Raw genomic sequence first — 16,464 nt, 5'->3', positions numbered from 1 at the left:
GCAATTCACATCCCAGGAGTGGACAACTGGGAGGCGGATTTATTTCATCCGGGGGAGTGGGAACTCCACCCGGAGGTCTTTGCCCAATTAACTCAACGATGGGGCATTCCAGATATGGATCTGATGGCGTTTCGCCAGAACGCCAAGGTTCCTCCATACGGGCCAAGATCCAGGGATCCCAAGGCGACGCTGGTGGATGCATTAGTGGCTCCTTGGTCGTTCAACCTAGCTTATGTGTTTCCACCGTTCCCTCTCCTTCCCAGGCTTGTAGCCAGGATCAAACAGGAGAATGCTTCGGTGATCTAATAGCTCCTGCGTGGCCACGCAGGACTTGGTATGCAGACCTGGTGAATATGTCATCGGCTTCACTATGGAAGCTACCTTTGAGACAGGATCTTCTAGTACAAGGTCCATTCGAACATCCAAATCTAGTCTCTCGCCAACTGACTGCCTGGAAATTTAACGCTTAATTCTATCTAAGCGTGGGTTTTCTGAATCGGTTATAGATACTTTGGTTCAGGCCAGAAAGCCTGTGACTAGGAAAATTTTCCAATAAGATATGGCAAAAAATATCTGTTAGTGCAGATCCAAGGGATACTCTTGGAGTAAAATGAAGGTTCCAAGAATACTTTCCTTTCTCCAAGAAGGCTTGGATAAAGGTTTGTCAGCTAGTTCTCTTAAAGGACAGATATCTGCTCTGTCGGTTTTGTTACACAAGCGTCTGGCAGCTGTGCCAGATGTATAGGCGTTTGTACAGGCTTCAGTCAGGATCAAGCCTGTGTATAGACCTATGACTCCTCCTGGGAGTCTAAACTTAGTTCTTTCAGTTCTTCAGGGGGTTCCTTTTGAACCTATGCATTCCATAGATGTTAAATTACTATCTTGGAAAGTTTTTTTGGTTGCTATTTCTTCTACGAGAAGAGTTTCAGAGTTATCTGCTTTGCAGTGTACTTCTCCCTATCTGGTATTCCATACAGATAAGCCCCAAGGCATAACATAAAGTGATCTGAGATGTCATCGCAGAAAATGCAGCATGTCTGCAGAAAGAACAGGACACATGCAGGAAGTGTTACTGCTTTAACCTTGCAGCACTGCTCCACATCCGGCTGTTCTCTTCAAAAAGAGCTATGCTATGGCAGCACTGTGTAAGTTTTCCTTAACACAGCGCATCCACAGCAAAGTGCTGTTTGAAATAAAAAGTCAAATATGCAGTATTGACTGGCTCTCAGCCCCCTAACTTTTCCCAGTCTGCAAAGGTGTGTTTTCTGAGTGAGATTCTTATAAGCATTGCACCTTTTTATTACTACATTTCTATGTTAGACCAATAGAAAAGGAAACCAATTTATTCAAGATAAATTGATTTTACAATTAATTTTTTGTCTGCAGCTAATTTGCAATCCAATTTTCAACTGTTGCAATATATTATAAAACTTTAACAATTGCTTTCAGTTAATCAAGACATTGCAACTGAACTGGTGCTTTAGTGTTACTGCCTAATTTAAAATTGAATTTTATTTTAAAAATTTCCATTAAAAAAATCTCATTGCAGAAAGTGAAAAAAAGTTCTGCCTCTGGGCAGATAAGGTAGTTTTGCGTACCAAGCCTGGTTTTCTTCCAAAGGTCGTTTCTAACAGGAATATTAACCAGGAGATTGTGGTTCCTTCTCTGTGTCCGAATCCAGTTTCAAAGAAGGAACGTTTGTTACACAACCTAGATGTAGTCCGTGCTTTAAAATTCTATTTAGAAGCAACTAAGGATTTCAGACAAACATCATCCTTGTTTGTTGTGTATTCTGGTAAGAGGAGAGGACAGAAAGCTACTGCTACCTCTCTTTCCTTTTGGCTGAAAAGCATCATCCGATTGGCTTATGAGACTGCTGGACGGCAGCCTCCTGAACGATTTACAGCTCATTCTACTAGAGCTGTGGCTTCCACATGGGCCTTCAAGAACAAGGCTTCTGTTGATCAGATCTGTAGGGCAGCGACTTGGTCTTCCCTGCATACTTTGCCAAATTTTACAAATTCGATACTTATGCTTCTTCGGAGGCTATTTTTGGGAGAAAGGTTTTGCAAGCCGTGGTGCTTCCGTTTAGGTAACCTGATTTGCTCCCTCCCTTCATCCGTGTCCTAAAGCTTTGGTATTGGTTCCCACAAGTAAGGATGAAACCGTGGACCGGACACACCAATGTTGGAGAAAACAGAATTTATGTTTACCTGATAAATTTCTTTCTCCAACGATGTGTCCGGTCCACGGCCCGCCCTGGTTTTTTTAGTCGGGTTTGAAAAAGGTCTTTCTTTATACACTACAGTCACCTCGGCACCCTATAGTTTCTCCTTTTTCTCCTAACCGTCGGTCGAATGACTGGGGGGCGGAGCCAGAGGGGGGCTATATGGACAGCTCTTGCTGTGTGCTCACCTTGCCATTTCCTGTAGGGGAAGAGAATATCCCACAAGTAAGGATGAAACCGTGGACCGGACACACCGTTGGAGAAAGAAATTTATCAGGTAAACATAAATTGTTTTTTTTTTTTCCTCAGCGCATTGGGCCAGCTGTATAGTCACAGCCCGGCCCGACCGCGCCATAAGACTAAGTGCAGCTTGCTCCCGCTCTGTCTGACAGCAGGAGCAAGCTGCACTTAGTCTTATGGCGCGGTCGGGCTGGGCTGTGACTATACAGCTGGCCCTATGCGCTGAGGAAAAAAAACAGACCCGCCCAGAGAGCGGGTCTGTAAAACAGCGTTTTTTGCTAAAAATAAAAAGGCAATATGTTAAATAATGGTTGGCTAATATGTTATATAATTCTGCACTATGTGCAGAATTATATAACATTAATTTTAAGGTTTACTGACCCTTTAAAGTAAAAAAACTTTATACAGAATATTAAACAATACAATAAAATGGTACAATGGTTAAAAACAAACAGTATTATACGCTACGCGTTTCTTGGCGTATACTGTGCCGTTTCCTCAGGCTGATAATACTGAAAGCACTAAGAGTCACCTATATACCTGCCCTTACCCAATCAATAGCCCGGTAACTCCCTCTTAGTTAGGTGGCTGCTAATTGACTCTCTTAACCACGTCTATTTGTAAACTAAAGCGTTATATGCATAGTTTCTTATGACACATTGGGAATCATATAATATGCCCATCTAAAAGGCTAAATATGCCCAAATGCAACAGATTCTGTTATTTTTATATATATATAAAAAACGACATATGTAAATAAACGACATTTGAGAAATCACGACAGGTGTGGTTACAAAGTGTTATACATACGACCTTCATAAACATTGTCTAATGTGAATAGTCAGGTATCATTTGTCTGACACAAGGATAGATAGACAAATTAATCTGACAGCAATCGTATCTAAAGAAGGTGTAATCAGTTAGATTAATCTTATATGCTATCGCAAAGTCTGCATCTGAAAACCACTTGTGAGAATGAACCTACATAAACCAATGAAGGTCTCTTTAATGTTAGTGGGTGTGATGGCGTTGTGTATATACGTTTAAACAGTAATCTATGTATAGAAGTATTGGATATAGTTTGTGTAAATATCGTAGATCTGAAACATTCGGTGTCATTTAATGTTCAAATCTGATAAGAGACACATAATCTAAAAAAAGATTCTATTCTAAATGAAACAACAAACGATAAGAATAGTTAAGATCAATATTATGCAAGCTACCTTAGTGAACAGCTAAAATACCCAATATGTGTAATGGACGAGTGTTGTGTGCCTAACACAGTGATGATAATTAAAGATGATTTGTATGTCTAGGAGGTGTGATCAGATAAGCCAATCATATGTACTATTGTGACGCATATACTTAAAAAACAATCAAAATAGCGAACCTACATAAACCAATGATGGTCTGTATGGTATTAGTGGGTGTGATGATGTGAACCAATAGTAACTGACGTTGAATGTACGTCAAGACAGTCGTTAGTGAAGAGGAGTGCTGGAAATGTGTGGAATGTTAGGGAGTCTGATTGATCTTAAGTATTAATAGATAGGGAATATCGTAATGAAAAAATGAATATAGCTGAACTCACGGTCCAGCTATCTTCATTACGATATTCCCTATAAATACTTAAGATTAGCACTGAATAGTACAATAGGGAGATAAATCCTGTTTATAGACTTTATCAAACGATCAGCAAATGTGTATATATTTGTAATAATTGAATTAAAAGAACTTAATATGTTATGGTTTAAATATATAAAAAAAATGACTGAACAATAAGGTGTTTCACAATGGCTAAATATATGCAAAGAGTATGTGGGGAAGTGGGTGGGGGCAGTTGAGTATGATTAGAAGTGGCGAGTAACATTTTGGCTGGGCTAGGACTTAAAATTTTAGCTGTGTTTATGTATATAGCTCTGGAAAAAGAGGCCACTACAAAATTGTATCTGTTTCTCTGATTTTACTATTTACAGGTATGTGTTTGAGTAAAATAAACACTCTGTTTTATTATATAAACTACTGCCATTTCTCCAAAATAAAAATTGTAAGAGCATTTTATTTGCAGAAAACGACAACTGTTCAAAATAGCAGAGATATAGTGAAAGTGCGCTATATTTAAAACTATATATAGTGAATGCAGTATCTGAATATTAATCAAAAACCAAACATAAAAGAATATAAGATATAGCTTATATATGATGCACCTAAAATACTATATAAAAGTCCTACCAAAGAACAAGTGTCCAAAAAAGGCAGCACTTCCAAGAGACACGCTATATTCACTGTCCTGGAAGACAAAAGGAGAGGCACCTCATAGTGCAAACCAGTGTGATAAGTGAAGGTATGTGGTGTAAATAGTTTGTAAACCAATGAGTGGTGTACACACTGCCTTGATTCATGCATCCTTCATAAAGATAAAGCTGCCTGATTCCAGCCTTGCTGAAGCGCCCCCAGATCATCGCCAATTCTCTACCAAATTTCAGTGGATGCAAGACACTGGTTTCTAGACCTCACCAGGTCTCAGTTCTATCATTTGATGGCTAGGTACTGGGCAAAACTGAAAATTGGACTCATCAGGGAATATGACCTTACTCCAGCCCTCTACGGTCCAATCCTTGCGGTCTTCTGCAAACCTCAGCCTGGCTTTTTTTTTTCCTTCTAGCTTTGCACTTCTGCTCTGCCTTAAGGAGCCTATTCTGAACCGTCCACTTCACTCCAGCTGCCATTTGGCATTCTTTTTGTAGGTCACATGATGTCGTCCTCCTATCGGTTGAGTGACATTTGCATGAGTTGGCGGTCATCCTGGCCAGTGGAGTTTTTGCCAGTAAAGCCAGAATGAAACACTCCCCCCTCAACTTTTCTTCAACTCTTTTGGCATAGTTAATTTTTTTTTTTTATTCAAATTAATTTTGAGGTACTAGCACTGTGATTTCCGTTTCAAACCGGCTCTACAGGGAGTGCAGAATTATTAGGCAAATAAGTATTTTGACCACATCATCCTCTTTATGCATGTTGTCTTACTCCAAGCTGTATAGGCTCGAAAGCCTACTACCAATTAAGCATATTAGGTGATGTGCATCTCTGTAATGAGAAGGGGCGTGGTCTAATGACATCAACACCCTATATCAGGTGTGCATAATTATTAGGCAACTTCCTTTCCTTTGGCAAAATGGGTCAAAAGAAGGACTTGACAGGCTCAGAAAAGTCAAAAATAGTGAGATATCTTGCAGAGGGATGCAGCACTCTTAAAATTGCAAAGCTTCTGAAGCGTGATCATCGAACAATCAAGCGTTTCATTCAAAATAGTCAACAGGGTCGCAAGAAGCATGTGGAAAAACCAAGGCGCAAAATAACTGCCCATGAACTGAGAAAAGTCAAGCGTGCAGCTGCCAAGATGCCACTTGCCACCAGTTTGGCCATATTTCAGAGCTGCAACATCACTGGAGTGCCCAAAAGCACAAGGTGTGCAATACTCAGAGACATGGCCAAGGTAAGAAAGGCTGAAAGACGACCACCACTGAACAAGACACACAAGCTGAAACGTCAAGACTGGGCCAAGAAATATCTCAAGACTGATTTTTCTAAGGTTTTATGGACTGATGAAATGAGAGTGAGTCTTGATGGGCCAGATGTATGGGCCCATGGCTGGATTGGTAAAGGGCAGCTCCAGTCCGACTCAGACGCCAGCAAGGTGGAGTACTGGTTTGGGCTGGTATCATCAAAGATGAGCTTGTGGGGCCTTTTCGGGTTGAGGATGGAGTCAAGCTCAACTGCCAGTTTCTGGAAGACACCTTCTTCAAGCAGTGGTACAGGAAGAAGTCTGCATCCTTCAAGAAAAACATGATTTTCATGCAGGACAATGCTCCATCACACGCATCCAAGTACTCCACAGCGTGGCTGGCAAGAAAGGGTATAAAAGAAGAAAATCTAATGACATGGCCTCCTTGTTCACCTGATCTGAACCCCATTGAGAACCTGTGGTCCATCATCAAATGTGAGATTTACAAGGAGGGAAAACAGTACACCTCTCTGAACAGTGTCTGGGAGGCTGTGGTTGCTGCTGCACGCAATGTTGATGGTGAACAGATCAAAACACTGACAGAATCCATGGATGGCAGGCTTTTGAGTGTCCTTGCAAAGAAAGGTGGCTATATTGGTCACTGATTTGTTTTGTTTTTGAATGTCAGAAATGTATATTTGTGAATGTTGAGATGTTATATTGGTTTCACTGGTAAAAATAATTGAAATGGGTATATATTTGTTTTTTGTTAAGTTGCCTAATAATTATGCACAGTAATAGTCACCTGCACACACAGATATCCCCCTAAAATAGCTATAACTAAAAATAAACTAAAAACTACTTCCAAAACTATTCAGCTTTGATATTAATGAGTTTTTTGGGTTCATTGAGAACATGGTTGTTGTTCAATAATAAAATTAATCCTCAAAAATACAACTTGCCTAATAATTCTGCACTCCCTGTATTACAAGAGGATAGTGATGACCCCAGCAGTGGTGGGGGGTGTATGTATATTCTAAATGACTATTTTTATTTGGAGGAAATGGCAGTAGTTTATAGGTGTGTTTGAATAACATTAACGTTTTATTTTATAAAGTTAAACCAGAGGAACTTATTTTTTTTTTTGTGGTCTCTTTAATTTTTTACTGAGTTGTGTGTTTTTAAAGAGATTTCTTTTAAACTAAGACATCAGTATGTATTAGCATTAGCAAGAAGTCTCTATAGCCCAAAAGGTAGGAAAAGCGCAACTAATACAGCTGTATTAATTTTTTTTTTTATTATAAAAGCTTTCATATCAGATGACAAATTCTTAAAGGGACACTGTAGAGCAAAATTTCTAATTCTTTAGAGCAAGTCTGTTTAGCCTCCAAAGGTGTTTGGAGCAGCAGAGCTCTGCTGGTGGGCCAGTCAACAGTTGCATAACACAGCTATGCAACTGCCACTTGTGCATTAGTCCATTTGCTGTACTTTTGTGTTCAATTCCTTTTGAGGGGTGAAACACATACATGTAATTTTAGCACTACTGACTCTGCAGTCTAATTAGAGCACCTTATACATTTTTCAGTATATCTCGGCCTGTTAAAGGGATATTCAACCCAATTTGTTTCTTTAATGATTCAGATAGAGCATGGATTTTTAAGCAACTTTCTAATTCTTATATTTTTTCTTTGATCTCTTTTGAAAAGCAGGAATTTAAGCTTAGGAGCCAGCCATTTTTTTTGTTTAAGCACCTAGGTAGCGCTTGCTGATTGGTGTAGCAAATTTAGCCAGCAAGCACTGACCAGGTGCTGAACCAAAAATGGGCCAGCTCCTAAACTTACATTATTGCTTTTTCTAACAAAGATACAAAGAGAACAAATAAAAATGTAATTAAATTAGAAAGTTACTTAAAATTGCATACGAACAAATGTAATACTTTTTTTTTTATTATATATAATTATTAAACATCTGGCTGAGGTAGCATGTAGCCAGTTTTCCTCATTTTGGCTTTGTTATTTTAATGAAATAACTTGAATGGGAGAATCCTAAATGCAAAAGGTGGGGGTTTCAGATTTATCATTTTTTAACTACTCCCCCATACTTGTCTTTGGCATGCAGGGATGTGCTGAGTGTGGTACTGTAATTTCTTTTATACCGATTTAACCATTTGTTTTCTCATAGGACCGTAACACTGCGCTGGGTATATCTAACATCCATTTTGAGCTGTCACTTCACCGTGTTATAGGCCAAAGAGAAGTCACAGTGTTGGGGACTAGTGCAATAATTGACGGGGCTGGCCAAAGCACCAGCTTACAGACTGTGAGGTCACTTCTAGAAGAAAAACTGCACAAACAAACAGAAGAAACAAACCACATCCTAACAAATGTTACTTAATGGGTTTATAGTCTAGCCCCTGTGTGTCTCTTATTTTACACTTTTTTTTTTTTTTAAATGCACTACTATGCAGTGCTGCTGTATACAAGTGTCATGCTGTTTCTATGGTAATGGCTAAACATTTTGTGAGGGAAAGGTGTGGGCTGGCCCATACTACACCTATTTGAAACATTTTTAATATTTTTTTTTAATGTATTTATGTGAAAAGGAAAGTACTATGCAAAAAGGTAATAAATGTTATTCAAGTTTTGCTTTTTGTCTAAATAACCTCCGGATTTAAAAAAAGTTATATAATTCCTTCTGAACCTAACAATTGAAACAAGGCAGAACAAATCAAATTACAAATAGATCCACAGGCAGTTCAGAAACTTTTTTTTTTTTTTATATACAAATGTGTGTTTTTGAAAACATTATCTCCTCCCATTGGAAATGGATAACAGGCTTGTATCATATTAATCAAGGAGCTATGCATATGAAAAATATTTATATAATAATGTCCAGTCGGAATTCTCTAGTGCTGCATTCGAGATGACAGTAGAGCTTCATATTCTTTTGGATAGTGTTGCCTGAAGAACTTGATTTTGCGTAAGATCTGTTTTGGTGTTTCTTGGTAATAATTCTTCTCATCTCGGGCCATTGCCTATAAAAGCAAAACGAGATTATAAAAAATAAAATAGTACAGCTTGGTGAAGGACAAAGCGAATAGCTGAAACTAATTTACACTATTCCCCTAGAGTCCTAGACAGTCTTATTCTGTGTTACTCAAGTGTGATTTGGTAATAAAAAAAATAAATTACTAAACACTAATGTAATGCTACACACTCTAAATGTAGAAAACTACTCAGTCTGTTCCAAATATTTATACAAAACAGGAAGTGGTCATATCTAAACAACGAAGAATTCAGTAAATTGAGTATTTTATAATGTAGAGCCTAGCTTATCAGCTGCCGGGCCGCAACCCAGTACACCCCCGCTGAATGCTATGACAGGCCCACAGATCCACACGAGGAATACTTGACAGGCATGTCAAGAGGGTTATTTGCACACGTGCGGCTAAAAATTTTTGGGACTTGAAGTTACTTTGGTTAAGAACCACTGATCTAAAAACCCACACAAACATGCTTGTTGTCAGAGCTCTCTGCTGGAAGGTTTATGTACTACCCTTTCAAAAAACATCCAAGACTATCACTATATGGAATTAACAAGACACCTTGTTTTAAAATGTCTCCTTTGTTGAAATACAAACCCCAACTTTTTTGAACTGATGTTGCATTTGGAAATTTCTATAATTCTGTTCTTTAAAAGGCAATACAATAAAGGGGTCTTAAAACAAATTGGTATACAGGCAAATGGATAACTTTTCTTTTACAAGATATGACGAGTCCACAGATTTCATCCTTGTGGGGATTAAACCTTGTGCCAGCAGGAAGTGGCAAAGAGCACCACAGCAGAGATGTGTATATATATATATGTATATATATATATATATATATATATATATATATATATATATATATATATATATATATATATATATATATATATATATATATACACACATTCTCTTTGCCTGTGTTAATGTAGGAAGAGGTAAAGTGAGGTGTTAGTTTAGATTCTTCAATCAAGAAGTTTTTTTATTTTAAAATGGTGCCAGTGAGTACTATTTTTCTCAGGGAGAAAATTGTCTGTTTATACCTTCCCAAGAGGAGTGGAGATATTTCTTTATTTCTGCCCTGATGTTGATGATCTTAGCAAACGTTATCTAAGATCCATTCTGGTTCCCACAGAGCAGCTGAAGGTAGTGTAAAGAGAAATCTTCAGTGTGGAGAACGATGTCATGCTACAAGCAGCATTGAGGTATGTTCAGTCTTTTGTTTTCTGGGGAGACTTGATACATCAGAACAGACTGACAATATCCCTAACTGGGGAGGGGTATGCACTTTAGAAAATGGTGTACCTGGATTCCCTGTTAAATTTTGTTATATTACTAAGTGTAGATATCACTAAAAATATTTTGTGGGCTGACGTTGGGAGATGCGGCTGTTTTTTATTTCTGTTGACACCTTACAATATCAAGCGCTTATTGTGCAAGATGTATTTGTTGAACACATGGCTTGATAATGACCGACATGTTTGGGCTTTCAACTACCCATGCGGATCTCGGTAGGATAGGAGTTATGCCCATGGTGGGCGGGTCCTATTTTCGCTCACTCAGACGCGCAGTGTGTGTTCCGGATCAGTAGCAAGATCCTGAGGCTCTGGTGGGGCCTAGCTCTGTTTGGTGATTGTAGTGGACAGAGAGGCTCAGAACGTTGTGTCAGTGTGCCATGGGGGCAGATGGCGCAACAGCGGTCACATTTTTATAATACATAGATATATTTGATAAACCTGTTTTACTTTGATATTTTACATATCTTAACAAGTGGTGCAATATATTTAAGCTAATTGGAACACATAGGGGCAATTTTTATTGCTGAAATCATCTTTTGGCTAACAGAAAAATTGTTGCGCTTTTATTATTTAAAGGCGCAGTACACATTTTTTGTTTAATTTCTTTATTGTTTGTTTTGACTCAAAGATCAATATATCAAGTAAAGAATGACTATTATTGCTAGTCTGTTTAACATGTCTGAGATTGAGGAAACTACTTGTTCTATGTGTTTAGATGCCTCGGTGGAACCCCCTCTTACTTTTGTCCCTCATGTACTGAAAGGGCCTTAAAATGTAAAGAGCAGATTTTATTTAAGGAAAGTGTGTCTAAGGATGTTTCTCAGTCTGAGGAGAATCAGGGTATGCCGCCAAATTCTCCCCAAATGTCACAACCTCGAACGCCCACCCAAGCGACGACGGGTTCTTCAACAGCGTCTAATTCATTTACCCTGCTGGATATGGCTGCAGTTATGTCAACTACCCTTACAGAGGTTTTATTCAAGTTGCCAGTGTTACAGGGCAAACGCAGTAGGACAGAAGTCAATGTGAATACTGAGTCCTCTAATGCTTTATTGGCTATTTCCGATGTACCCTCACAGGGATCTGATTTGGGGGTCAGGGAACTTCTGTCTGAGGGGGAACTTTCCGATTCGTGAAGAGTGTTACCTCAGACGGACTCGGACGTCATGTCCTTTAGATTTAAGCTTGAACACCTCCGCCTGTTACTTCGGGAGGTTTTAGCAACTCTGGATGATTGTGACTCTATTGTGGTACCACCAGAGAAATTGTGTATAATGGACAAATACTTAGAGGTACCTGCTTGCACTGATGTTTCTCCAGTTCCTAAGAGAATTTCGGAGATTATCAAGAGGGAATGGGACAGACTGGGTATACCGTTCTCACCTTCTCCTAATTTTAAGAAAATGTGTATAATGGACAAATACTTAGAGGTACCTGCTTGCACTGATGTTTCTCCAGTTCCTAAGAGAATTTCGGAGATTATCAAGAGGGAATGGGACAGACTGGGTATACCGTTCTCACCTTCTCCTAATTTTAAGAAAATGTACCCTATATCTGACACTATTCGGGACTCTTGGCAGACGGTCCCTAAGACGGAGGGAGCTATATCTACCCTGGCTAAGTGTACAACTATTCCTATTGAGGACAGCTGTGCTTTCAAAGATCCTATGGATAAGAAATTAAAGGGCCTTCTAAAAAAGTTATTTATTCATCAGGGTTTCCTTTTACAACCGACAGCCTGCATTGTACCAGTTACCACTGCAGTGGCTTTTTGGTTTGATGCCTTAGAAGAGTCTCTTAAGATTGAGACTCCTTTAGAGGATATTTTAGATAGAATTAAGGCTCTCAAGCTGGCTAATTCTTTTATCACAGATGCCGCCTTTCAAACTGCTAAGTTGGCGGCTAAGAATGCCGGATTTGCCATTTTAGCGCATAGAGCGTTATGGTTAAAATCTTGGTCTGCTGACGTGCCATCTAAGTCAAAGCTTTTGGCTATTCCTTTCAAGGGCAAAACACTATTCGGGCCAGACTTGAAGGAAATAATTTCTGACATTACTGGAGGTAAGGGTCATCTCCAATCTCAGGATAAGACTGCTAAATTGAGGGGGTAAACAAAATAATTTTCGTTCCTTTCGAAACTTTAAAGGAGTCCCCTCTTCTTCCGCGAAACAGGAAGGGAATTTTGCTCAGGTTAAGTCTGTCTGGAGACACAACCAGGCCTTGAACAAGGGTAAACAACCCAAGAAGCTGCTGCTGCTACCAAGACAGCATGAAGGGGCGGTCCCCGATCCAGGGACCGGATCTATTAGGGGCAGACTTTCTCTCTTTGCCCAGGCTTGGGTAAGAGATGTTCAGGACCCCTGGGCACTGGAGATCGTCACCCACGGGTATCAACTGGAATTCAAAAATTTTCTCCCAAGGGGGAGATTTCTTCTTTCACAATTGTCTGTAGACCAGATAAAAAGAGAGACGTTCTTAAGTTGTGTAAAAGACCTCTCTACTATGGGAGTAATTTGTCCCGTTCCAAGACTGGAACCGGGACAGGGGTTTTACTCAAATCTTTTCGTGGTTCCCAAAAAAGAGGTAACGTTCAGACGCATTTTAGATCTCAAAAGTCTTTCAAGATGGAGACTATTCGAACAATTTTACCAATGATCCAGGAGGGTCAATATAGGACTACTGTGGACTTGAAGGATGCATACCTTCGTATTCCTATTCACAAGGATCACCATCAGTACCTAAGGTTTGCCTTCCTGGACAAACATTTTCAGTTTGTGGCTCTTCCCTTCAGGTTGGCCACAGCACCCAGAATCTTCACAAAGGTCCTAGGGTCCCTTCTGGCGGTTCTCAGGCCGCGATGGCATTGCAGTGGCGCCTTATCTGGACGATATTCTGATCCAGGCATCGACTTATCTGACAAAATCTCATACAAACATGGTGTTGTCCGTTCTAAGAACTCACGGATGGAAGGTGAATCTAGAGAAAAGTTGACTAATTCCACAAACAAAGGTTCCCTTCTTGGGAACTCTGATAGATTCTATCTCCATGAAGATTTTTCTGACGGAGGACAGAAAGTCAAAGATTCTAAATACATGCCAAGCCCTTCAGTCCAATCCTCGGCCATCAGTGGCTCAGTGCATGGAGGTAATTGGATTGATGGTGGCGGCAATGGACATCATTCCGTTTGCTTGATTTCATCTCAGGCCATTGCAACTGTGCATGCTTGGACAGTGGAATGGGGATTATGCAAATTTATCTCCTCAGATAAATCTGGACCAGGAGAGCAGAGACTCTCTTCTTTGGTGGTTGTCTCCGGATCATCTGTCCCAAGGGACGTATTTCCGCAGACCCTCGTGGGTGATAGTGACCACGGACGCCAGTCTACTAGGCTGGGGTGCAGTCTGGAATTCCCTGAAGGCTCAGGGTGTGTGGACTCAGGTGGAGTCTCTACTTCCAATCAATATTCTGGAATTGAGAGCAATATTCAATGCGCTTCAGGCGTGGCCTCAGTTGGCTTCGGCCAAATTCATCAGATTCCAACTGTGGCTTACATCAATCATCTGGGAGGAACAAGGAGTTCCTTAGCGAAGACAGAAGTATCCAAGATAATTCAGTGGGCAGAAGCTCACTCTTGTTATCTGTCAGCAATCTACATCCCAGGAGTGGACAACTGGGAGGCGGATTTTTTGAGCAGACAGACGTTTCATCTGGGGGAATGGGAACTCCATCCGGAGGTCTTTGCCAACCTGATCCTCAGGTGGGGCAGGCCGGAATTGGATCTGGTGGCATCTCGTCAGAATGCCAAGCTTCCAAGATACGGATCCAGGTCGAGGGATCCTCAGGCCAAACTGATAGATGCCTTGGTCGTTCAACCTAGCTTATGTGTTTCCGCCGTTTGCTCTCCTTCCCCGGGTGATTGCTCGGAACAAACAGGAGAGGGCTTCAGTAATTCTAATCGCGCCTGCGTGGCCTCGCAGGACTTGGTATGCCGATCTAGTGGACATGTCCTCTCTGCTGCCGTGGAAGCTTCCATTGAGGCAGGACATTCTCATTCAGGGACCCTTCCATCATCTGAATCTAGTTTCTCTGCAGCCGACTGCTTGGAGATTGAACGCTTGATTTTATCCAAGCGTGGATTCTCTGATTCGGTCATTAATACTTTGATTCAGGCACGTAAGCCTGTTACTAGAAAGATCTACCATAAAATATGGTGTAAATATCTTCATTGGTGCGAATCCAAAAGTTACTTGTGGAGTAGAGTTAGGATTCCCAGGATTCTGTCTTTTCTCCAAGAAGGATTGGAGAAAGGGTTATCAGCAAGTTCCTTAAAGGGACAAATCTCTGCTTTGTCAATTTTACTACACAAACGTTTGGCAGATGTTCCCGACGTTCAGTCTTTTTGTCAGGCTCTGACCAGAATCAAGCCTGTGTTTAGACCAATTGCTCCACCCTGGAATTTGAATTTAGTTCTTAATGTTCTACAAGGGGTTCCGTTTGAACCCATGCATTCCATAGATATTAAGTTGTTATCTTGGAAAGTTTAATTTTGGTTGCTATTTCTTCTGCTCGTAGAGTTTGAGCTTTCAGCGTTACAATGTAACTCGCCTTATCTTCTATTCTGATAAGGTAGTTTTACGTACCAAACTTGGGTTCCTTCCTAAGGTTGTTTCAAATAAGAATATTAATCAGGAAATTGTTGTTCCTTCATTATGTCCTAATCCTTCTTCTAAGAAGGAGCGTCTGTTACATAACTTGGACGTGGTCCGTGCCTTGAAGTTTTACTTGCAGGCGACTAAAGAATTTCGTCAATCATATTCATTATTTGTTGTGTTTTCCGGAAAGCGTAGGCGCCAGAAAGCTACGGCTACCTCTCTTTTTGGCTGAAGAGTATCATCCGTCTGGCATATGAGACTGCTGGACAGCAACCTCCTGAAAATATTACGGCTCATTCTACTAGGGCTGTGGCTTCCTCATGGGCATTTAAAAACGATGCTTCTGTTGAACAGATTTGCAAGGCTGCAACTTGGTCGTCTCTTCACACTTTTTACAAATTTGATACTTTTGCTTCTTCGGAGGCTATTTTTGGGAGAAAGGTTCTTCAAGGAGTGGTGCCTTCGGTTTAGGTTCCTGTCTTGTCCCTCCCTTTCATCAGTGTCCTGTAGCATTGGTATTGTATCCCACAAGTAAGGATGAAATCCGTGGACTCGTCATATCTTGTAAAAGAAAAGGAAATGTATGCTTACCTGATAAATTTATTTATTTTACGATATGACGAGTCCACGGCCCACCCTGTCATTTCTAAGACAGGTATGTACTTATTTTTTTAAACTTCAGTCACTTCTGCACCTTTGGCTTCTCCTTTCTCTTCCTAACTTCGGTCGAATGACTGGGGGAGGAGGGAGCTATAAATACAGCTCTGCTGTGGTGCTCTTTGCCACTTCCTGCTGGCAGGAGGTTTAATCCCCACAAGGATGAAATCCGTGGACTCGTCATATCGTAAAAGAAATACATTTATCAAGTAAGCAGAAATTTCCTATTTACACAAATTCAAATGGAAATCTTTTAACACATCAGAGGTTAACATTTGTAGCAGGTGGTTAGTAAAAAGCAATCTAGTGAGCTACCATGACTAGTTACTAGACATATGCAATACTTTAAATGAATGCCAAAAACGGGCGCTGCGGCTTTTGGATTTGCACTAGTGCGTGTGCTCAGTTTTCCCCCCAAATAAATCTTGTACTGTAAAATCCCAAACGGTGCAGACCACAGCCATTGTGGCATTCATTTAAAAAACCATAACCAATTGCACATTTAAAGTTGAGTGCGGTTTTGATCTATCAGCTGTCAGGCACAGTTAAATGTACATGGTACACATTCTTTCATTATTCAGAGAATACATTTTATTTTAAGTTTCCAATTTACTTCTATGATCAACTTTGCTTCATTCTCATGTTACTCTTTGTTGAAGAGATACGTTGGTAGCGTGCACATCCCTGGAACACTACACAGCAGGAAATAGTGCTGCCATCTAGTGCATTTACTATTGTAAGCAAAACTGCTGCAGGCACGTGCACACTCCTGAGCATACATCCCTGCTTTTCAACAAAAAAACAAGAAGAAAACAAAGAAAATTTGGTAAGAGGTAAATTGG

General features: G+C 40.2%; 2 protein-coding genes across 2 annotated transcripts in view; one reads left to right on the top strand and one right to left on the bottom strand.

Annotated features, from left to right (window-relative positions):
* The window catches only part of ARL10 (ADP ribosylation factor like GTPase 10), a 41,594-nt gene extending 32,981 nt beyond the window's left edge, over positions 1-8,613 (top strand). Inside the window, exon 4 of the mRNA XM_053717076.1 lies at positions 8,151-8,613. Coding sequence (XP_053573051.1) covers positions 8,151-8,363 — 213 coding nt within the window. The 3' untranslated portion in view covers positions 8,364-8,613. The remainder of the gene's footprint in view (positions 1-8,150) is intronic.
* Positions 8,614-8,723: 110 nt separating this feature from the next.
* NOP16 (NOP16 nucleolar protein) overlaps positions 8,724-16,464 on the bottom strand; it is a 29,327-nt gene continuing 21,586 nt past the window's right edge. The window contains exon 5 of the mRNA XM_053717077.1: positions 8,724-9,003. Within this exon, the coding sequence (XP_053573052.1) occupies positions 8,875-9,003 (129 nt within the window). The 3' untranslated portion in view covers positions 8,724-8,874. The remainder of the gene's footprint in view (positions 9,004-16,464) is intronic.

The sequence above is a fragment of the Bombina bombina genome, chromosome 6 (assembly GCF_027579735.1).
Source record: "Bombina bombina isolate aBomBom1 chromosome 6, aBomBom1.pri, whole genome shotgun sequence".
In the NCBI taxonomy this organism is placed as follows: Eukaryota; Metazoa; Chordata; class Amphibia; order Anura; family Bombinatoridae; genus Bombina; species Bombina bombina.
The sequence above is the reverse complement of the archived record's forward strand: the minus strand, read 5'-3'. Positions and strand labels throughout refer to the sequence as shown.